Source organism: Rhipicephalus microplus, unplaced genomic scaffold, assembly GCF_043290135.1.
Source record: "Rhipicephalus microplus isolate Deutch F79 unplaced genomic scaffold, USDA_Rmic scaffold_14, whole genome shotgun sequence".
Lineage (NCBI taxonomy): Eukaryota > Metazoa > Arthropoda > Arachnida > Ixodida > Ixodidae > Rhipicephalus > Rhipicephalus microplus.
In genome coordinates this window covers 20,020,736-20,044,548 of record NW_027464587.1, presented here as the reverse complement: position 1 = coordinate 20,044,548, position 23,813 = coordinate 20,020,736, and the positions used below count along the sequence as shown (strand labels likewise).

At 48.1% G+C, this 23,813-nt stretch overlaps 1 protein-coding gene across 5 annotated transcripts in view; it reads left to right on the top strand.

The window, feature by feature from the left end:
* Window positions 1-23,813, top strand: part of LOC119180589 (receptor-type tyrosine-protein phosphatase kappa) — a 631,290-nt gene that overhangs the window by 169,996 nt on the left and 437,481 nt on the right. For all 5 annotated transcript variants that reach the window (XM_075882906.1, XM_075882909.1, XM_075882908.1 and 2 more), the window contains exons 4-5: window positions 19,854-19,941; window positions 22,455-22,531. In XM_075882906.1, the coding sequence (XP_075739021.1) occupies window positions 19,854-19,941; window positions 22,455-22,531 (165 nt within the window). The remainder of the gene's footprint in view (window positions 1-19,853; window positions 19,942-22,454; window positions 22,532-23,813) is intronic.

Sequence of the window (23,813 nt, the reverse complement as noted above, 5' to 3'; positions counted from 1 at the left end):
GGACAGCCCTCATGTTTTCCTTGTTGGTGGTGTTTTGTTCCTTGTTGACGAAAAAATTCCCCTCTGTGTGAACAAATGTTATGAATAACATTCTGAAAGCGGGGGCAATGTCACGGACGGCTATTTTTGGCGACACCGCGTTACGGCAATTAACGGGCGCCGTACTCCCCGACTGACCGTGAGAAACGGCGGCGCATGAAAGGGAGCCGAGAAGTGCAAAATGGGATGCTCTTCTTAGAACGTCGCCGCTGACAGTTATTCCTTTTGTAACTGTGGCGACGTCTGCAAGGTCGTAGAAGGCCGCGGTATACCCCGAACAAGGATTAGACTACGAAACGCCCCGGCTGAGAGCTAAATGGTTGACCGTTCCCACGGGGAAAAGCGTGGGAAACGCTCTGGTGGCCAAGCCGTATGACAACAACCCGACAGGTTGTCACTCTCGCTAGTTGATGGCCCTCTCCCAATTAAAAAGGGGTGGGGTCAAAATATTTTTGGGGCGGAGTTTCCCATCAATTAAACGCGCATGATTGGACCCATGTAGAGGTCTCTTGTTCCCAAGGAAGAGAGCGAGGAGACACGAGGGGGATTTAAGCGCAGGTTTTTGCCCTGCTAGGCAGACTAGTTGATTGATTGATTTGTGGGGTTTAACGTCCCAAAACCACCATATGATTATGAGAGACGCCGTAGAGGAGGGCTCCGGAAATTTCGACCACCTGGGGTTCTTTAACGTGCACCCAAATTTGAGTACACGGGCCTACAACATTTCCGCCTCCATCGGAAATGCAGCCGCCACAGCCGGGATTTGAACCCGCGACCTGCGGGTCAGCAGCCGAGTACCTTAGCCACTAGACCACCGTGGCGGGGCTAGGCAGACTAGTCGCTGACCAAGATGGGGTAGAAACAGATCAACAAGCATCTCTTCTAGAAGTTTTTAGTGTGGCTCTGTATCGGCTGGCCACCTAAACTTAGCCGTTCGTCTAGTTGTGACGCGAGATTAACGTCTGCAACGTAGACACCGGGACTTCGCCTCGAGTTAGCTCAACCTGCTCGAAGTCACCTGCAAGCACTAGCCTCCCGGAGCCACCAGCGTTGCAACACCGCCGACATCGCAGTCGTGCCGGAACTCTCTTCGACTTCTCGCATCCGATCGTCGGGGACACAACGCTGCCGGTCATCACACGTATGCCTTCACCTGTTTATATCTTCGAACTTTCTACTCCGTATTTCTATTGTTGTTAGTTTGTGTAGTTTGTGATAGTTCTCTCGCGTAAGCTGATTTATTGTTTCTGTTATATATTTCTTTAGTTGTATCAAGTGTCGATGTATTTTGTTAGTTGTATTGAAGTGTTGTATTAGATCCCGTGTTGCTGCAATATCACTAGAGTAAAGTTGTTTTGTTTTCTCACGTCTCTGATATCTTCACTGTCTCTGCTTGCGTACGGAACGAACCAACCTTCTGTCATTCCCGTCGCCGACTTCGCGCTGGCGACGCTAGAGTGGCAGCTTGTAACAGGGACGTAAAAGTGGGAGAGTTAAGTTGGCAACACTTTTTTCTTCATAAAAATGAAACTGTTGTACTGGCTCCCATTGTCTGGTAAAATGCCGAAGCAATGGTTCCGCGTTTGGAGTCACCGCTTGTGTAGAACGGGCCTGTGGCATGTTTGTCACCGGATGGTCGTGGGGGCTTGCGGTGGCGAGTGCTTCTGGAGGCAGCACGATGGAGCTCGTAGTTGAGGGTCCCGGTGATCGTTTCGGCAGCATGGACACATTAGACTCTGATAAGGATGCAGAGCCCGGCGATGTTGGGGACTTCGATGCTTGTGTTGGAAAAGAAAAGGAATAAACGTGTGCAGACTAGTACTGCGAGAAAAAAGAAGAAGTTGAAAACGAGAAACGGCGTTCGGTCTGGTTTCTTCGCCGATCGGTAGTTTCACTTTACATCGTGATGCCGAAACCCCTCGTGCGGACACGTCTCCTTCATCGCACGACTCGAGGGGACCTTCTATTCGACCGCGTCGTTTTTGGGGTGGCGAGGACTGCAACGAATCGTTCCTGATCGGCGTAGACCGGACAAGACTCCAACACCGGATCCGATGGATCACCTCAAGACCAAGCGCTCCGCTCGACGAGCCCAGAACACCAAGCTCCTGCAAGAAGCAAGGTCATTGCTAAGTGACCCTACCGCGGACAAGCCCAAGCTCACAGGGATTTATGAACGTTTGTCAGCGAGCAACAACGAGCTCTCGAAGATGAATGATGCACTCGAGGAGCACGTAGTGGACGAGGAGCTCGAAGCTGAGTATGTCGCGGCAGCAGAGTATAACGACAAAGCTATAAGCATGCTCGCTGAGATTTGCTGCAAGATAGACGGTTTGCGACATGGAGACAGTACAGCAGCGGCTGCTCCTCAGAACGCAAACCCATCATCTTCTGACGTGCTGACCGCAATTGGCCCAAGGCTGCCGAACCTTGGCATGCCAACATTTAGAGGTGATATACATGAATGGTCGGCTTTCTGGGAGCAGTTTGAGCCAACTGTCCACCTGAACAACGCTGTGTAAACAACGACGAAGTTCTTCTATCTACGTCATTATCTTGCGGGTGAAGCGGCAGCTGCGATATGTGGTTTTCCGACTTCTGAAGCCTGTTATGTAGACGCCATCGAGTTATTGAAGGAACGCTTCGGAGATCAAAAACGGATCGAGCAACACCACCTATCAGCGCTTCGCAATCTACCTCACATCAAGTCGGGAAGCGACGTCCGCGGCCTTAGGTGACTTTACGATGCTGTGCAGCTGAATATCCGTTGTCTAACTGCACTAAGTGTTTCTGTGGTTAGCTTTTCCGCTATGCTGATTGACATTTTACAGGAAGCCCTACCGTACGACATCATTTTGGCCTACACACGTGCAAAGCGCACTCAGGCATTAGGAAAAAACGGGTCTGCTGCCAATGTCTTTGAGCCAAGCGTGGCAGCTGCTACATCTAGTGCGGAGTTAAAGGAACTGCTCACCTATACACGTATAGAGCTAGAAAGTCGGGAGCAGTGCAAGCCCATTAATGACCGACTGCTGAATGGCCGTGCACAGAGGACTCGAAGCGGCAGCACTAGCATGGCTTCCGTACTACACAGCACATAGAGCCGCTGGGTTGAGTTTTTTTTTTTCTGCAAGTCGAAGAAACATGGCACCCGCGCTTGTGACGCGAACCTTGCCATCGATTCGAAAAAAGGAATGCTTGCGAAAGACAACCGCTGCTATCGATGCAGATCCCGAGGACATCAGGCACGTTCTTGGCGCGTCAAACTCACCTGCTCGAGTTGCCACGGGAGGCACGCATCAAGTATGTGCGACCCGCACTATACATCGAACCAAACAGTGACACCTTCTCATCCAGTTGACTCCTCCGGCAGCACAGTAGAAATGGTGTCGTCGCAATCAGTTATGCTGTGTGAGAAGGATTCACTGAGCGGGGGCACAACAAATCACAGTGAAGTATATCTACAAACGTTTCGCGCCTTTGTCATCAAAAACGGCAAAACAAGGTATGTCCGAGAGATTCTCGATGGAGGGAACGTTTGGCTGTGCATCACCAAGTACTGTGGAAAGACTTCAGGTGGTGGAAGTTCCTCTGTGTAGCCAACACGGTTCTGACACCTGCACGGTGCGCGCAATCGTTGTTCCAGTTATCTGCCACGATATTGCTTCCCCGAAAGCCGACAGCCATTTCGTTCAGAACCTGCGTCTTGAAGGCAAGGTCATTGCGGACGAAAAGAAGTTTGATGCGGAAACGGAAAATAGCCTCAGCTTGTTGATCGGTGCTGACCACCTCTGGCAAATCATGTCGGGACGCATCGTCAAATGTGCAGAAGTTCCAGGACTGGTAGCAATAGATACAGCTTTCGGATAGACGCTACAAGAACCCAGTCACCAAAAAGCCTTTCTTGACTGCAGCTCTAGCCTAATGGTCTGCATTCTGAAAGTACAAGCAATTGTTGATGACGAATCAACCTCGCAGATCTTGCAATCTTTTTGACAACTAGAAGCAATGGGCATCGCAGATTCAACGGCAACTTCCTCCCATGAGTTCGTTGCACGAGAACATGAAACCATTAGCAAAAAAAGCGACAGATATACAGTGGCGTTGCCTTGAAAGGAGGCTATAAACGATGGAATGAATGTTGCAGCGATATGACAAAGTAATCCGACAATATGTGGAGTTGGGTCACGTGGAAGTGGTGCCTAAGAATACTCCTCGGGATCGAGATCACATCGTATATTATATGCCACATCGGAAAGTTATAAGAGAGGAATCATTAACTACCAAACTGCGTGTAGTGTTCGACGCATCGTCACACACACAAGGTGTACCATTCCTTAACGACTGCTTGAATAAAGGAGTGAACCTCAATCCAGAATTGCTGCAAGTCCGTCTTCGCTTTCAGTGGTACCCTGTGGCCATCAATTCCGACATCGAAAAGGCAGTCTTACAAATTAAGGTACATGAGACTGACCAAGATGCATTCCGGTTTTTCTGGTTTGACTCTATTTCTGTAAGCCAACACCGTAAGCTCGTCGAATGGCGCATGACACGGGTACCGTTTGAATCAACGTCAAGCCCTTTCTTGCTCATGGCAACTATTCACTACCACTTAGATAACGCATGTGAAGACCAAGAGCTCGCTTCTACATTGAAGAAGGCATTTTATGTCGACGATTTATTGGTGGGTGCGGAGACATTCCATGAAGGTCGGTGCATCTATGAGCAGTCGAAAGCAATTATGAAAGATGCTGGCATAAGGCTCAGAAAGTGGAAGACCAAGGACCATCAGCTGCAGAACAATTTTGACAACCAGGTGGAGCAAGTAGAAGGAGCATCCGGAGAAGCAGCTGCAGTCTTGGAAATGCAATGGGATATAGGAAATGATTACTTCAAATTTTCTTCCAAGTCTGTGGCCCAGTATTTAGTGGCCGGCCAGCTCGACACGAAACTTACCCTACTGGAGCTTGCTTCTCGAATTTATGACCCGCTTGGCATTCTATCGCCATTCACCATTACTGCGAAGCTTTTGTTTCAACGCCTTTGGGTTTTAGGCCATTCCTGGGATGAATAATTGCCCGCGGAGATCAAGACGCTGTGGGCAGCCTGGTGTGCCGATGTAATACAGCTCGACCACATAAAAATTCCGCGTTGCGTGAGAGACGGACTGCATGGAGCACTTAAAAAGGCTGAACTGCGTGTATTCGTCGACGCCAGCCTGAAGGCTTATGGAGCATGTGCCTATTTGAGAGCATTTGATGGGGAAAACTCCGCTACCTCTCTCATAGTAGCGAAGTCAAGAGTGGCACCTATTAAGACTATAACGCTTTCAAAGCTCGAGCTTATGGCCACGGTATTGGGAGCCAGATTGCTAAAATACATTTGCTCCTCGTGGGATTTCAAGCATTTCCATTGCGTCATGTGGACTGACTCCATGATCACACTGAGCTGGATCCGCGGAAACTATAGCAAGTTCAGTCAATTTGTAAAGCACAGAGTGTTTAAAATAACGCAAATTACTGAAAAACTGTTATGACGATACTGCCCGGGCGAAGACAACCCGGTGGATGTACTGACTAGAGGCATACCGATAAGAACTCTACGTGCATATCGCTTTTGGTGGCATGGACCTGAATGGTTGTCCCAGCCGAAATTAAGCTGGCCTTCAGAACCTAACCAGTAGAAACCGATAAACGAAGAGGCAGAGAATGCGACGCAACATGTTTTTCTTCAAGCGTCATCCAGGAACTTACACCCGGTGATCGATATAAGGAAGCATAGTAATCTGCAGAAGCTCTTGCGCGTCACCACCTGAGTCTTTCGTTTTGTGGATCGATGCCGTGGACTTCAAACTTCACTCAGCGAAGCGATGTCGGCACGGGAGCTAAGCAAGTCTGAAATGTTTTAGGTCCAATATGTTCAGCTGGAAGTATTCGCGAACGACGTCGAACAACTGCAGCTTGGACACCCACTCCCCAAACAGTCTAGGCTGATCGATATTCACCCTTTCTTGGACCGAAAAAGACAACTTCGGCTTTGCGGACGGCTCGAGAGAATGGACGCCACATATGACGAAAAACATCTGGTCATACTGCCACAGAGACATCCTTTCACGTCACTGGTAGTGATTGAGGCTCACCGCAGAGCTTTGCATGGTGGTGTGGCAAACACTATGATGCAAATACGACAGCGGTATTGGATCACCCGTGCTCGATAAGAAGTCAAGCGAATCATCAACAAATGCTTTCTCTGCCAAAGGTACAATGTGAAACCTGGGAACGTGCAATATGCGCCGATGCCTGAAGACCGTCTTCTATCGTCACGGCCATTTGATGTAGTGAGATGGGACTTTGCAGGTCCACTGTATATAAAGCAACGTGAGCTACTTGGTGACACATCAAAAGCTTATACCCTGCTGTTCACTTGTGCGACGACTAGAGCAGTACACGTTGAACTGATGAGTGCGATCTCGACCAGCGCCTTTTTGCTAGCGTTCCGGAGGTTTCTTGCTCGCAGAGGAGTACCCGCAACAATGTACTCAGATAACGCTCTCGCCTTCCAGAGAGCGTCACGGGACCTCAGGAACATCTGGAGTGTCATGAAGAGCTCTCCATTCGCACCTTTTCTGCTGAACTACCGCATAGAGTGGAAGTTTATCGTGCCAGGTGCACCTTGGTGGGGCGGTTGGTGGGAGAGGTTTGTTCGAACTGTCAAGTCATTGTTGCGTAAGGTGATGGGAAAAAGCAAGTTCAGCAGCGAACAAGCTGAAACAATGCAACTAGAGGTAGAAGTGGTTGTGAATTTAAGACCGCTGACTACACGTATACTGACGCCAAAGAGCCCTCTCCAATATGCCCAGCGCCTTTCATTGTTGGACGTTCATTGTTTGCACCTCCGGATCAGAGCAACAATGACTACGATCCCATCAGTACTCAAGCTGGTCGAAGAGACATCAGCAAAAAGTTGAGATACCGACAGAAGATGATTGATTATATGTGTATGCTGTAGTATCGTAAGGGCGAAGAATAAGACGATGCATGGCCAGAACAAGAAGGAACAATGTTTATTCACGAGGCTGCTGTCTTGGTTTTAATACCCTGGCCCGAGGCCGGAGCATGCGCCGTGGCGAGGGGTGGAGGCACGTGTTATCGGTATGTTCTTCGGCGCGTGCACCTGATAATCTACGATATATCACTTCCTCCCCTCTGAGCTAAAACCTATCCGGCGGCTTGCGGGCACGGGTGGAGCGTTGGAGTGGGAGGGGTTCTGCCGTGGACCTTGGACTTGCTGGCTCGATGCCACCGCCAGACGCTTCCTCACCAGGCTCGGACAGACCGGCCTGAAGGGCTTCGCTGCTAGTTGACTGGATGCCGCTGGATGAGAGTGGCAATTGCTCCATGGCCATTGGCGTTTCGCACGGTTCTTTCTTAATCGGTGTCGACGAGTCGCGTGGTCGTACTTGATCGACGTGTCTACGTTGCACCCCCCTTGGCGTGTTAACGGTTAACAATCGCTTGCCTTCGACTGTTGTCACGGTTCCGGGTAGCCACCTTTGACCTAGCTGACTGTACTGTCGACTCCACACCTCCCTTCCTGGTGCAAACTCTTTCTTTCCAGAGTTCGGAACTCCGTTGACGGTAGCCTCCCTCTTCGCCCCGTCTTCCTCTGCCAGGTAGGTGCTCAGGCGGGTCCGTGGTTGGAATCCAAAAAGCCTTTCCGCGGGCGACTGCTCCTCTCGGGTCGGTGTTGTCCTGTAACGCAACAAAAATTTGGCAAGCCGACTTTGCAGCGTTCCCACCCGATTTTTCTTCAGGCCCTCCTTGATGGTGCGTACTGCCCGATCCGCCAAACCGTTGGATTGCGGGTAGTATGGGGCCGTCGTTACGTGGCGCACCCCATTTTCCCGGAAGAACCGCGCTGTCTCTGCACTGGTGAATTGTGGACCATTATCCGACACGACAGTCCGTGGTATGCCAAATCGCGCGAAAATGCACCTAAGTGTGTCTACCGTAGTCGCTTCTGTCGCCGTCTTCAAGGGCACTGCTTCGATCCACTTAGTCTCGGCGTCGACGAGGACGAAGATCATATGCCCTTCCACGGGACCAGCAAAATCCACGTGTACGCGGTACCACCGTCTGTTGTTCTTTGGCCAGTTTGCCGGGACCTGCGCTGGGGGCATGGGCAAACACTGCACGCATTGGGGACACCGTTTTGCAAGCATTTCAATTTCACCGTCTAGCCCTGGGTACCAGAAAATTGAGCGCGCGAGGTTCTTCATTGCCGTCATGCCTGGGTGCGTATCGTGCAACTCTTTCAAAACAAATTGCCGGGCAGCTGTAGGCAGAACCACACGGTGGCCCCAGTAGAGTATCCCGTTACTCACGGCCAATTCATGCCTCCGTGCAAAATACGGTTGGTACTGCTGTTCCTCTGAACCGAGACGCCTTGGCCAGCCTTGCAAGATCCAAGTCTTCACTTGCTGAAGTACGTCATCTTTGCTGGTGGGGTCTGAAATACTCTGCGCAGACAAAACAAAATCATCCATAGCCTGCGCATGCAGGACATATTCGGCTAGTTCATTTTCCCAGCCATTATCGCGAACCGGTAATGGCAACCGGCTTAGAGCGTCGGCATTTGCATTTAGCTCTCCTTTTCTGTATTCCAAGTCGTATTGATAAGCTGCTAAGAGCAGCGCCCAACGTTGAATGCGGGCCGCTGCCATTTGCGGAATGGGTTTATCTGGACCTAGCAAACCAGTCAGAGGCTTGTGATCGGTCACCAGAGTGAACTTGTTGCCAAACAAATAATCTCGAAATTTTACAACGCCGAAGACCAGCGCTAGTGCCTCCTTTTCCAATTGTGAATAATTACGTTCCGCCGACGTTAGAGTTCTCGAGCGGAACGCTATGGGATGATCCACTCCTTGTATGCGGTGCGACAAAACTGCGCCTATACCCTCGGCCGACGCATCACACTCAAGCCGCAAGGGTTTTTGGGGGTCGTAATGCACAAGAAAGTTCGCCCTTCTCATGGCGCGCTTGGTTTCTTGGAATGCTGTTCTCTGTGCGGGCCCCCAACACCACAGTGCTCCTTTAGACAAGAGTCGGTGTAACGGGGCCAAAGTGGACGACAAGTTCGGTAGAAATTTGGAATAGTATGTGACCAGTCCTAAGAATGATTTAAGCTGGCTTACCGAAGTCGGTGGCGGTGCCGCTAGCACTGCTTCCAAATTGTCCTTCAGTGGGTGGAGGCCTTTTGCATCGATTCGGTGCCCTAGAAATACCACTTCTTTCTCCCGGAAGTGGCACTTCTCCTTGTTCAGTGTTAGGCCGTTCGCCCGAAGTCGTTGGAACACTTGCCGCAGTATTGTTGTGTCATACTCTTTTTCTGCTACAATAATGTCGTCCAGGTAAACTTTCACCCCTGGTATACCCTGCAGCACGGCTTCTATGCGCCGCTGAAACAGCGCAGGCGCTGAGGCAATGCCAAAAGCCAAGCGGTTGTAGCAGAAGAGGCCTTTGTGTGTATTCAACTCAGTTATCTTCTTAGCATCATCATCCAGGGAAAGCTGGTTGTATGCGTTTCGTAAGTCGAGTGTGCTGAACACTTCGCCTCCTGATAGCGCCGCAAAGATGTCGTCAATTTTCGGAAGCGGGCACTGCTCTGTTCTTGTCGCTGGATTAACTGTTAGCTTAAAGTCCCCACACAGCCGGATGTCTCCGTTCTTCTTTACTACGGGCACGACCGGTGTTGCCCATTCAGCCACGCTCACTGGGGACAGCACGCCCACTTCCACCAGTCGGTCAATTTCGGCGGAGACTTGCGCTCTCATGGCATACGGGACTGTCCGAGACTTCAGAAATCGAGGTTGCGCACTTTCCTTGAGGTACAGCTTAACCGGTGGTCCCTTACAGCATCCGAGGTTCTCAAAGAGGTCCGGAAACTCGTCGAAAAGTGCAGTTAGCTGGCTGTCGGCGTGAACAACATTCACCGAAGACGACGTGCCTTCTACTAGCAACATGCCTGCTTTGCGAAATTCCTCTATCGTGTCCCTTCCGCACAAAAGGGGCCCTCGATGGTCCACTACTATCAGCGAACTGCTCACCGTTACTGGTCCAAGCTGTACCTGCATGTCTACCTTGCCAACGACCGGCAATGGTCCCAGGAAACATGAAAGGCGTAGTGGAGTTTTTTGCAGAGCCGGCCACCACTTGCGATGCTTCTTGTACAAGCTTTTGGGAATCACGCTTACTGGTGATCCAGTATCGACAATCATTCGCAGCCTACGGCCTTCCCACGTTAAGGTGCGCTCGATTGGCTGCACCAAGTGCTTATTGGCGGAACTGTGTGCAACGAGAGTATACAACCTCTCTTCTTCGCTTTCACATTCGGTTCCGTCGACAGCGAACGTTCCTGACCTGGGGGTGTGGGGTCTTTTGCAAGCCCTAGCAAGATGCCCTCTTTTACCACATTGATGGCATATGGATCTGCGATGTCGACAGGACGCCGTTGCATGTGCCCCTTTGCATCTGTCGCATGAAAGGCTGCAATTCTTCCTCCACTGTCTGCCTTGTTGCTGTATCACGTTGACGCCGCCACCTTCGGTCCGGGCGTATGAAGTACGCATGCCCCGAGCGTCTTCGTTCGCTTTCTCAGAAGATAAGGCGAATTCTTCGGCTTCTTCACGAGTCAAGTTCTTGCGGCCCAGCAGGCACCGGCGCGTTTCCTCATCCCGAATCCCACAAACGATTCGGTCCCGCAACATACGGTCCAGTGTCGCCCCGAAATCACAATTTACGGCCAGTCTTCTCAGTTCAGCAACGTAGTCCCGGACGCTTTCTTGCTCATCTTGTTTTCGCATAAAGAAAGAATAGCTTGCTGCTATTTCGTTTGCCTGAGGGTTGAAATGTTCTTCCAAGCATTTCACAACGTCATCGTACGTCAAGGAGTTGAGGCGACCCCCGGCTGGTGCCCTTGCAATATCCGGACGACACTGTCGCTCAACGATGAAACCAGTAGGGCCCGGCGTTTCGCTACGTCGGTAATATCGTTGCCCTCAAAGTAGGCTTCCAACCGGACACGATACGTGCTCCAGCTACTCACGGCGTCGTCGAAGGCAGGGGGTCGGGATCCCATTCTTCTGGTCTCAGCGTCGGAGTGCAATTAACCGGATCCCATCCTCGTCGCCACTGTAAGGGCGAAGAATAAGACGATGCATGGCCAGAACAAGAAGGAACAATGTTTATTCACGAGGCTGCTGTCTTGGTTTTAATACCCTGGCCCGAGGCCGGAGCATGCGCCGTGGCGAGGGGTGAAGGCACGTGTTATCGGTATGTTCTTCGGCGCGTGCACCTGATAATCTACGATATATCATATGCGATGAAAAAAAGAGTATTTATTAGAACTACGGGCACTTCACCGATACCCAGCTCATCCCAGCAACTGCCTCTGAGTAAATGACGTGGTGATAATCGAAGAGTCTGGTATTTCCAGAGAAGTGAGAAGTTTGGCCCCTTGGGCGTATCACAGACGTTTACCTTGACAAGATGGAATAATACGAGCTTGTCGAGTGAAAGCTCAAGACGGGAAGATTTTCAGAAAACCAGTACAGAAATTGTACAGACTAGCATTGAGCGACGCTACTGGGGGGCGGGAGTATGTTGGAAAAGAAAATGAATAATAGTGTGCAGACTAGTACTGCAAGAAAGAAGAAGAAGAAGTTGAAAACGAGAAACGGCGTTCGGTCTGGTTTCTTCACCTATCGGTAGTTTTCCTTCACAGATTGTCGAGGGCGCACTTGGTCAACTTGGCGTCTGACTACGGAATAAGGAGTTTAAGCGGTCACCATTCGGGATCCTGAAGTGGACTGCACACGCCCTGGTGTCAACTTTTTTCCGACACCGTTGTTCCGCACGTGCACGTTGCTTTCCATGGGACCACCCAGTCATCTGATGCTGGTGGCGAGTCTGCAACAGTTGAGGGAAAACACGCATCCGATGGTGAACGCAACTGAAACCCTAGACGCAATTCTGACGGAGATTTTCCCGTCTTCTGTGGTGTTCTCGTGTAGTTAAACAGGAGCCACACAAGGTTGTCCTCCAAGTTACCCTCCCTCATTGTCCAAAGTCCATCCTTTATTGTACCCACTGCTCGTTCTGCTACTCCATTAAACTGTGGATGAAAGAGCGCTGTTTTCAGATGCATTATGTTGTTCTTTGCCATGAACGTAGCAAAATCATGGCTAAAAAACTGTGTCCCATTACCCGAAACAATGGTTCGAGGGACGCCGAATCGACTGAACATGGTGCACAGACAGGTGATTGTGCTGGCTGTTGTAGCATGCTTTACTGGCACGGCTTCTATTTACTTGGTATGGGCATCTACTGCAACTAGAATCATCTTGCCAGCTATGGGTCCGGCAAAATCGACATATAGTTGTGACCATTTTTCATTCGTTTTCGGCCAGTTTACTGGTCGTTCCACTGCCGGCATTGGCATGTTTTGGGCACAGTTTGTGCAGCCGGCTGAAAACGCTTCAATATCGCAGTCTAGTCGGGACCACCAAAGTTTTGACCTTGCCATTGCTTCAATTCCTGACGAGCCTTGGTGGGTCTCGTGCAACAGTTTCAAAAGTCGGTCCTGCGCTTTTTCCTGATCACTACGCGATGTCCCCGATACACTAGACCATGGGCTACGGACAGTTCTAGTTTACGGTCGAAAAACGGCCGGATCGTTTTCTCAAGCTGTTTTGCACTTTTGGGCCAGCCATGTAAAAAACAATTCTTCACCGCCGTTACTGTGGGGTCTGCGGCCAATAGCTGCTGCAGCTCCCGTGTTGTGATAACGCCATCATCAAAATTATCCAGAGCGAGGACATATTCCGGTGGCTCACCCACGTCATCAGCCTCCGCAGACAGCAGTGACAGCCTGCTCAGGACGTCCGCGGTGAGCAACAGTTTTTCCGGCGTGTATTGCCGTTTGTAGCGGTAGCCACCCAAGTACAGTGCCCAGCGTTTGGTACCTGCTAAGTTAGCTCGATATCGTGTTCAATCACCGTCGCGTTTCCGGGACGGTCAGAAAACACGTATTCAAACTCGGAAACAATCCTTTTCAGGTCCTTCTTCTGGACTTCACTTAACCTAGGCTCTAGGTTCAACTGCTCCAAGATTACCTCCGATTCCCTTTCGATTACCTCACTAGAACTAAAAATTTGTGCTCCCTCTTCCTCTGAAGCATTCAACAGCAGATTTACGACCGCTTGACGTTGAACGTATGGTTTCATGAAGTTGTAAATTTCGTCCGGCCGCCTTTCTAATTTCACTTCATAATTGGTATCAGAAAGCCTCATGGGTGCCTTCCATTTGTCCGCGAATTTCCCCGCTCTCTGACAAGTGTCGCATGAGCGTACAAAGTCTTCGATATCCTTCCAACATTTTGGCCAATAAAACTCAAGAGAAACTGTAGCCTTGGTCTGTTTTATGCCGAGATGCCCTGCCCATGCGTTTTCATGCGCAAGTTCTAATATTTGGCGACGATACTTTTGGGGCACGAAGAGCTGCTCATACTTGCGACCTTGCGCACTTGTGTAGCTCTGATACAGGAGCCCTGCATTCTCAAAAAAAAGAAACATTCTTTTTCTTTTTTCCCAAGTTTATGCTTTCCATTAGCGCTTTAATAGAGAGGTTCTCACGCTGCTCTCGAATGAGCGTTTCTCGATGAACCCTCGACAGCTCACTCCAACTTTCTGCTACAGGCGAGAGCGTTGCACCCCTCTCGCTCTGACTCAATGGCGCCATGTCGTCTCCCCCTGCTATGGAAACCGCGCCAGTCGCTTCAGCGACGGGCCGCTCCACTGACTGCTCAAATGACTCACACGGAGAATTTCGTGTCTGAGGTTCCGTCGACTCAGACGGAACCTCAGACACGGGGGTGTTCATTATGTAATGCAATTAATAATTTCTGACGATTCACATGGCAACTATGAATTGATCGTGATTTGTACAGTAGTGGGCAAATTCAGATTGATTCTGGGTTCCAGGGGTTAAAACAAATGACATCGTAGCCTCGCAGGAGACAAGACTGCTTGTCGAAACATTTGTTCCGACACCTGATGTTCATAGATTTTTTATAGTTTTAAGCTTCCATCTTTTAAGGGTCAGTTTAGTTGACCTGCACCAATGCGAACTGGTTCACAGCTGTGCACGAGAAGTTCGGAACTTGTGCCGCACGAGTTCAGCAGTGTGGCATCACGAGTGAATGACAAGGTGCTGACAAGGTGAATTACTTATTTTTGTTCGCTTGATTTATTGAGGTGTAAACATCTTCAAAACACGCTGCGTTTGTAGAGGTGGGTATGGTACCTACGTAAAATGCTATGTTGTTTGTTAAGCTGTGCGTGCGGCTGCATCACACCAACGCCGTGAGAGTGGAGCCACAGAAAAATTATGAACTAGTTTTGGTGCTGCACCTCTCCTGCGCTTTTTGAAATAAACGGCACGGTTCATAGGATGATATTGCTGCACCACTGAAACGAATGGCGAGGTGCAGCGCTTTGTAAAATGGATCATGTGGTGCAGGCGAATCGAACGAACTCTTAAGCACACAATCGTGTGTTGTGACGGTTGTGACAGTTGTTAGTTCGTGCTCGTGCTGTGTTGTGTTCTTTTCGTGCGTCCTTTCTCTTTAAGATATGCTGCAAGTTTCAAGCAGCTTGCCGTTCTCGCATCTAAATATGGCCACTGTGGCTGGGATCAAACCTGTGTTGTTGAGCTCAGCAGTGCCAGACAATCTAACTAATGGTGTTACAGTTTCCACGTTATTGAAGTGTGGATTCCATGCCATGGTAGGCAGCCAATGTTTGTGACCAATCTAAAGCACCCCTCCACGATATGTGCGGTAAAACATTCACAAATACAGCATTGCATATGTGAGGTTCGAGATGACCTGTTGTAGTGGACATTCACATGTTTCAACGTGCTTGCAGAGTGGACATTTGGAAGTAGTCATCCTGCCGTTACATGGCAGTCTGGAAAAACAAGTAACATCACCAGATATCAATGCATAAAATTTTCAAAGTAAACAAATGAGCTCAGTTGACTAGTAAACAACAGTACGTTTTACAAATATATATTGGTACCTCACAACACGTGTAACTCAGGGCTGCTTCTTCACAAAGCATGTCAGGTAGCAGGTTCCTTGCCCATTGTACACAGCTGCTTCCATGTCAGGTGGGCCAGAAGGCTGTGACAGAAAGAGAAGTATTTCTAATTTATGTGACACCTTCTTTGTCACACTATAGCAAAACCACACACATAATTATGTGATGTTTCCCAAACGCGACTGTGGTAAACTATCAAATCGTAAGTTTTTTTCGCTAATATATGGGTTAGCTGCGACGACACATGCAAGGCGACAGTGATTTATTTGCCTTCTTTAATCGCAACGTCTGGTTGGTGGTACTTGGCGATGGAATTTCAGAATTAACGAGTCAGTCACTCGTTCCCACGTGAAGCCACCCCGCAAGAAACGCACGTTTTTCCGGTGACAGGTTAAGACGTTAAAAAATTTTTAAATTTAATATTGCAATTTGCTGCCACCGTCTGACGCCTACGCAGTCATTGGCAAAAAAAACTACATGTGTTGAACTGAACCAACTAGCCCAGCAAGCAACCGTCCTTAAAGAACTGAAGTGCAACCGGCCCGGGCTTGCAATGGGAGTTCATCCGATGAAAGCTTAAGCGGTCGCTTCGTTCCTCGGACGTCACTTGATTTCCCTTCGCGAAAGCATTTGAACGAGTCAGGATAAACAGAACGAGAAAGAGTGTTTCCGTCGGCAGAGGCTTGAAATATTTACAGCGAAACAAAACAGTCCGAGACACATCAGAACGTACCGCGAGCCGTTATCTGCTGTCGAAACAATTGGCCACCGTATATTTTGAAAAAAGGATACTGATGTCCATAGGCTGCTGCTGACCTCGCGTCAACTGGAACAAAAACTAATACAAAAAAAATTGACGGCGCAGCACTTGTTTAGGAAAAACTACTTGGTATAAGCAGAAGTTGTTCTTTATGTGTTACGAAAGTCAAAGATGTAGTATTTGATAATTTTATAATTGAAACTTGGCCCCGACGAGGGCGCCTTTACAAAAAAGTGCAATAGCACGAGTGGCAAGAGAGGTTAGTAAATCCAATCAAGGTGTTTGAAACGAAAATTCGACGTGGTTGATTTTTTCGCCCCCCACAGGTGATCAGTTGAACTTGAGAGTTTGCGGCGCCAGACCGGATAGCGCAGTGAAGTTTTCGAGCTGCGACAACAACCTGGGGGCACCGCATATATCCTGCGTTCACCCCGTGCCAGGTCGTATATTCGGTGGTGCAGGGCACGTCCAGTGCGAACGAAGCTATGTTTTGGTGAGATAAGAATCCCGCTCTGTGTAGAAAGTGGATTCCTCAGAGTGAAGTAGACGTCAATGTCAAGCTGTGACAGTTGTTAGTTCGTGCTCGTGCAGTGTTATGTTGTTTTCGTGCGGCCTTTCTCTTTAAGATATGCTGCAAGTTTCGAGCGCTTTGCCGTTCTCGTGACATTAGAGTTTGTTGTCGTAGCAATTGTTTTTTCCTCCTTGTGTTTAAACACTCTGAGGCAAAGGGGTGTCAAAGGGTGTGGTTTGTCCTTTTGGGGACTAATGGTGCTGCCACTACCATCAGTCTCTTTAAGGACTAATGGTTGCACTGGGTCTAACAGTTAATCTCCACAGACGAGCTCAAGGGACTGACATTTAGTCCTGACATTCATACTTTAGTGAGTAACCGTTAGCCCCACAATTCACCTCAAAGGACTAACATTTAGTCTTCACATTTGCACCGTATAGGACAACTGTTAATCCCCACATTTGCACCTTTCCGAGCAACCGTTAGTCCTCACAATGGCACCTCGCCGGACGAACGGTTGATCCACTCAAATACTCCAATTGGACGAACTTTTTATCTCCAGTTGAAACATGGTTTTTTTGTTTATTTTCCGCCTTATCTCCAGTTGAAACATGTTTTTTTTTGTTTATTTTCCGCCAGGCCTATCACTTTTTTGCCTGTTTTTCTGCGCAGTAAGCAACAAATAGCGCAGAAAAAAACACGCCAAAAAGTAGGTAGCCACCTATGTGTAACGGCTTACGCAGTCACGGCAACAACGAAAGACAAAAGTGACACATCGAAATCGTTTGTTTTTCTACATACACATAAACTTTCTCCAGTATTTTGGGTGAATTCATGGTGCATTTCACAAGTCCAGCCTCGTTGTCAAATCTTCTTCACTCCTTGGGGAGCTCCTTCGATGGAAGCGATAAATGACAGGCATTGCAGATGCCAGTGCACACAGCCTTCTTCCTGTTGTGTTGCCACAGCTGCACGTACAATAATATACTAAAAATAGTTAGAAACACGTGACAGAAGATAAATATGCACGCATATGACAAGTAGATAGATAGATATGTGGGGTTTAACGTCCCAAAATCACTATATGATTATGAGAGACGCCGTAGTGGAGGGCTCCGGAAATTTAGACCACCTGGGGTTCTTTAACGTGCCATATGACAAGTACGTGCAAGTTAATATAAAACAGACAATTAAAATACGACACACAAATAACTTTACCTTCACATCTCGCACAGTCCTTCTGAGCTGCTGTGAAAAAAAGATGAATGACAGGCAACGCACACGCCAGGGCGCACAGCCTTCAGCACGGTGTGTGCACACGGCTGCACAATAAGTATTTAAAATAGTGAGCCACACGTGACAGAGGACGAATACGAATGCATATGAGGAATGCGTGCAAGGTGAAATAAAAACATACGTGAGATATGACAAGCTAATAATTTCACCGTGATATCACACATCGGTAAAGACTCATTTCGATCCCCGTAGCGCAACAGCTTAGGAGTGGAGGCCGCAGTCACAACTCGGCCAACTACCGTGCCGCTAACAAGTCGGCGAGTCCTAAGCGAGCGACGTCGTTCAGCTCCAGAAAGTGAACGCGAGACCAAGCATGGCGCTGCACGCGGAGTGTCTGCCGCCAGCGAACTTCGAACAGAAGAGCGAGCGTACGCTTGGCTGCCGCCACGAACCGTGCCGAGCTGGTTTGGAGCTAGCGCCGAAGAAATCGACGGAATGCGGTCCTTTTCCACAAACTCGAGTAATTGCAGCTCGCAAACGCGAGTCCGCCGCCGCGGCCAACAGATTGCGCCGAGCTGCTTGCGACCAACTGACGAGAAAGCCAACTGTAATGGCGACCAATTTTTAGTGAGTTCCGGCGCTATTGAAAGCCCCGCCAGCCCGTGCTGGTGCACTGACAACGCGCGACATACAGCAACCAAGCTCTTTGCGAGAACCCGCAACGTCATTTCGATGACTCCCAACACAGTGACGAGGTCTCAGCCCAATATCGTCAGCCAAGAGCTCATCGCGGCGGCGAAGACAGGGGAGCACTCGTTGAGCGGACGTACGGGAGGCAGCGGCCAATTTCCGGGTGGTCGCAAAGCACAGGTGAGCTGCAGACACCCAAGCTGATCTACGCGGTGCATTTCGAGCGTGCGATATAAAACACGGCCGAGCCCATTGCTGGCAAGCGCAATCTGTATCGCACACGTGACATGTAGAGTAGAATAAGGAATGATAACCTACATGCAAAAGAATCTAGCGCTGATTTCTGCCCTGAGTCGGACAGAAGTATATATCCGATAGGCCTGCTGTCTTCTAGGCCACCATGTTGACCTTTTCAACTGTTGCTGTGGTGTGTTGGTCGTGACTTATCTTAAAGCTAGAGATATACAGCGTGGCATGGTGACGTGTCGAGATTTGCTCCAGACTTTATGGGTGCAGCGAAACGTAAAAGCTGCAGCCCACGCTGATCCAAGCGTACACACAAGCACCACGTCGTAATTCCTAGATCGTTGAATCCAGGCGGCCGTAGTCGATCACTCCGGGCGCGACGCAACGCGAACCATTGCCAGCAAAATACGGGAAAAGGCCGAGCCAGGAGAGAAGGAGGACGGCTAGTAACCTTCTCAACGCTTTTCGCGCTGCCTGCATTCCCCGGGAGGTTCATCTCTTTGGAGCGTGTTTGGCGACTAAGTGGTTTGCACGCGGCACGCTTCCCTCTGAGGTTCCTCCTCAATGGTCTGTCCATTCATCGCGCGCGCTTATTGGGCCCCATTACTCCTTTTTTTGGTAATTTTGCCTTAAAGTGAATATTGCTCAATAAACGCTGAACTAGCTCTGTGAAGATACGCTTGACTACCGCGTTATACTAATATGTATTACAAAGGGATCAATCATACTTTTAATATAAAGCAGAATCTCCAATTCATCCAAAGGTCGATATACCTTGCTCTTTCTTATCCCCTAGTTTATAAAAAAAGCAAGACCTAGTGGTGTACAGACTTGTTTACATAGACTGTGAAAGGTTAAGTCGAAAGGAACTTAAGTATTTTTCTTCCGATTTCGATGTTCTGTTTTACAATATTAGTGCAGTTGTTCCTCTGCCTTGGTGGATGAGTGGCTAGTGTGCTTTGCTGATCCGAAGGTCCCGCGTTCGATCCCGGTCGCGGTGGGCGCATTTCAATAAAGGCGGAATGGTAGAAGCTCGTGCATTGTGCGATGTCAATGCGCGTTGAAAAACACCAGATAGTCAAAATTTCTTGAGCCCTCTATTACGCCATCCCTCATATTCGTGCAGTGGCCTTGGGACGTAAAACTATACATACTATTTTGCGCTATTTCTGTCATCGTGGTGGGCTTACCTTTTGTACGCCTTCACTGTGCAGACCCTCAAGACAGGCCAGCAGAAGCCTTGGACTGTTGCCCAGAAGCCGGAAAATAAGCACAAGAACCGATACGCCGACCTTCTGCCTTGTGAGTAAATACAGTAGGTTCTTTGCTGATTCAAACCACCTTGGCGCATGCTGACAGCGGCTGCTTGTTGATGGTCGTGTCAGCAAAAAAATCCATATCGTTTTTTTTTTCACTTTAGAACTGCTTTGTACTGTTTTTTTTAGATTGTCACGCACAATATCCGACAAAATGGTTCTAGCTGCACAAGAAAAAACGCAGCACTAGCAGAGAAAGAGGTAGAAATGCTCTAATCGGGTTAAATTACCAGAATATTTACGATACAATCTTCCGACATGTATTAACCTTTTACTGTACACTTCCCTTTTTCAATCGCGTTTAAATTATTGTCAAATTGTTTTTGGTAACAAAACACACAGCAATCATGAATGTATTTTTCTGTTACAAAAGAAATATCTTTCCCATAGATAAAATGCTTCCCGTACAGCATCGACAAAAAAGTAAAGGATTCTGACGTGATGACCGCACATAATATCTGTGAATTTTGTTTCAACCATATCTACAAAAAAGAAATATCGAAATTATAACGACCTACGTAATCTCGCTTACCTACAAAGAAGAACTCCGAATCGTGATGCCAGACACTAAGTGAATTACTGAGGTACAAAAAATACGCATACTATCGAGGAAGAAAAATTAAGGGCCGAAGAGAAGGGGCGTCCTTAATTAGAAGATTAGCTAGCACCAACACTCTGTTCAAACCACGGAATAAAAATTCTTCACTTCACAATACCCACGCCTTTTAACTCTAAACTGACGCAGTTTGATCTTGTCGTTTCTTGTACTGCGGTATTGTACGCAAATGTAGCATAAGGCAAAATACTGTCCCATGTCTGGGGCTCAACGTCCACATACATCGAGATCATGCCGGCGAGAGTTCTATTGAGCCTTTCGGTTAATCCGTTTGTTTGCGGATGGTATGCTGTAGTCCTTCTATGGTCGGTGTGGGTGAGCTTCATAACAGACTGCATCAAACGGGCAGTAAATGCTGTTCCTTTGTCTGTAATGACAACCTGCGGTGCGCCATGTCGTAGTACAATCTGAGTGACGAAAAACTGGGCTACTTCGTTCGCCGTTCCTTTCGCGAGAGGTGATGTCTCAGCATATCGAGTCACGTAGTCTGTTGCTACAACAATCCAGCGCTTTTTCGATGAAGAGAGAGGCAATGGACCAAGCAAATTCATTCCCACTTGCTGAAATGGCCCTTTTGGCGGCTCTATTGGTTGCAACAGACCCGCTGGTTTCGATGGTGGTATTTTGCGCCTCTGGCAATCCCGGCATGACTTCACATAATGGTGCACCGAATCCTTTAATTTCGGTCAATAATACTTCCGGCGAATTCTGGCCAAAGTGCGACTACTACCCATATGGCCAGCCGATGGGTCGTCATGACATGCTTCTAAGATTTCCGCTCGCCGTGGTGATGGTGCAAGAAGCAGAAACGTCTCACCGGTGTTTACGAAGTTGCGCTTGTATAGGACGTCGTTCCGGAGGACATAGGATGTCAAACCACGGACGAACACTCGTGGTACCTTAATTTGGTGACCCTCCAAGTATTGGATAAGCGGGCGTAGTTCCGGGTCCATTCGCTGAAGACGAGCCATCTCCGACACACTCAGAACTCCAAGAAATAGGATGTCTTGTTCTTTGTCAGATGATGGAGACTCAACTGGTGCGCGAGACAGGCAATCCGCGTCATTGTGCTTGAGACCGGACTTGTAGACTACAGTGATGTCATGTTCCTGCAGACGCAGGCTCCATCTAGCAAGTCTTCCTGAAGGGTCCTTGATGTTTGCCAGCCAACACATTGAATGATGATCACTGATTGCTCGAAACGGTCTGCCGTAGAGGTATGGGCGAAACTTGCTGATGGCCCATATTACTGCGAGACAATATTATTGGACGTGAATGCTCGAAGAAGGTAAATGACTCATCCAAACATGGTAATCATGACATGCGTATCGCGTTACAATATGGCTACATGTCATTTTTATGATGCGCTCTTGGCCATTTAACTGGCTTCACATATACTAAATTTTATATTACATGACGTGAAGGACGACGAAGGTAAATGACTCGTCCAAACATGTTAATCATGCCATGAAAGTCATGTACGGCAAAACTTACCTCCGCTGCGTAACGTTGTGCTGATTTCAAAGTGACACACCAACCTTCCTCATTCGTGCTTCACATATCGATTCCCGCTGTACGTGAGATCTGCCAATTGTGTGTGTGTGTGTGTGTGTGTGTGTGTGTGTGTGTGTGTGTGTGTGTGTGTGTGTGTGTGTGTGCGTATGCGTGCGTGTGTGTGTGTGTGTGTGTGTGTGTGTGTGTGTGTGTGTGTGTGTGCTGGTGTATTTCTGAAGTAAGGAACTCCTTTCATGGCGCCGTTCTTTGCTTACTTGGAAACGTGTTGCAGCACCCCTTTCAAATATTTCTAGTGCTATAGCTTCTTTTGACTACCGTTGGTTGAGCATCATGGGCGTGTTTTTTTTTGTTCTCTTACCATCTTGCAGATGACGACACACGTGTGATCCTGCATCCCCTCAAAAGCGATCCTTCGTCTGACTACATAAACGCAAACTACATAAACGTGAGCATTGACTTTTCATAAGTTGTTGCTCGCCTACGAGTGCATGTATATGGATATGTCAAGAGATTTTCTGCGCTTTTCATAACTATTTGCAAAGTATTTTATTCAGAAATTAGATGTTTCTGTGATAGAATAATTTACGATGTTGCTGCTCTCAATAGGCCTTCCTCGTGCGTCGGGGTATCAAAATCAAAACTTCACACGAAGCTCACACTACGGCCATCATGTCTGCGTAATAGGCTGTCCCGCGCGATATGTTTATGGCAAACGATTGCTACAATTTGCTGGAGTAAAGGTCTCGAATGATATACCATGCCAAATAAAAGAAAGCAAAAGTTTTGCCTGAGCTCTTAAAAAATACTTTCTGCAGAAAAATGAACAGGTACACTAACACACACTTCGTTTTAATCTCCACTTCGTTATATATAGATTATTTGTCTAACAAAATCATACTTGACATGGTATACGTACTTTTATGTATTTGATGTATTGTATACATACAATCCGTTGTTTGCATGGAACAATGCTGCAAGATACTGCAAATGACTTATCACAAATATGTTTCCTTCTTATATTTTGTTTCGATTTTTTTTCTTTTTTTCTTGTATGATTGAAGTGTACTTATTACACAACAAGCTTTGTTAACACATTCTGTTCCTTTAAATGCATATTTATTTAGACCCCCTACTAGGCAGTGGCTGTGGCTCTAACCAGTGTTGTGTATTTTCATGTAATAAGAGAACTTGAAATAAAATGAAATAAAATGAAAAAAATGAAAAATATCAGCTGTATTTTCACCGAGAAACACCGCTCAGTGACAGAGCGTCGTGCGCTTTAGTGCATCCTTGTACTTTACACACTGTACACTTCGCTAAGGGAAGTGTAGTTAGCATACGTACGCCTCATTTGAGGACTTCGAATACTATATGCCCCTTGAAAAGGCTCTTTGCAAATTATACTTATACTCTGGAAGCTGTCAGGCATTCTTCCGTGAGCATTCATACAGTTCGTCGCGCAGTGATATCAGCACGGAACCATTCAAGAAAAAAAAAGGCATCAACTAGCCTGTTGCTGTTTCACAAGGAAGGGATAATTAACGCCACATTGCTATCAGTAGTTATGCAATAGTGCCCTGAGAGGCCTAGACTTTTCACGTTATTGGCTTCAGCCATAAAAGAAACCACCGCTCATCGCAGGCCGCGCCGGATTGCTTGGAAACCTCTCGATTGTTTCTCACTTCTCAATTAGGATTACGCGTGGAACAAAGGCAACTGAATGTACT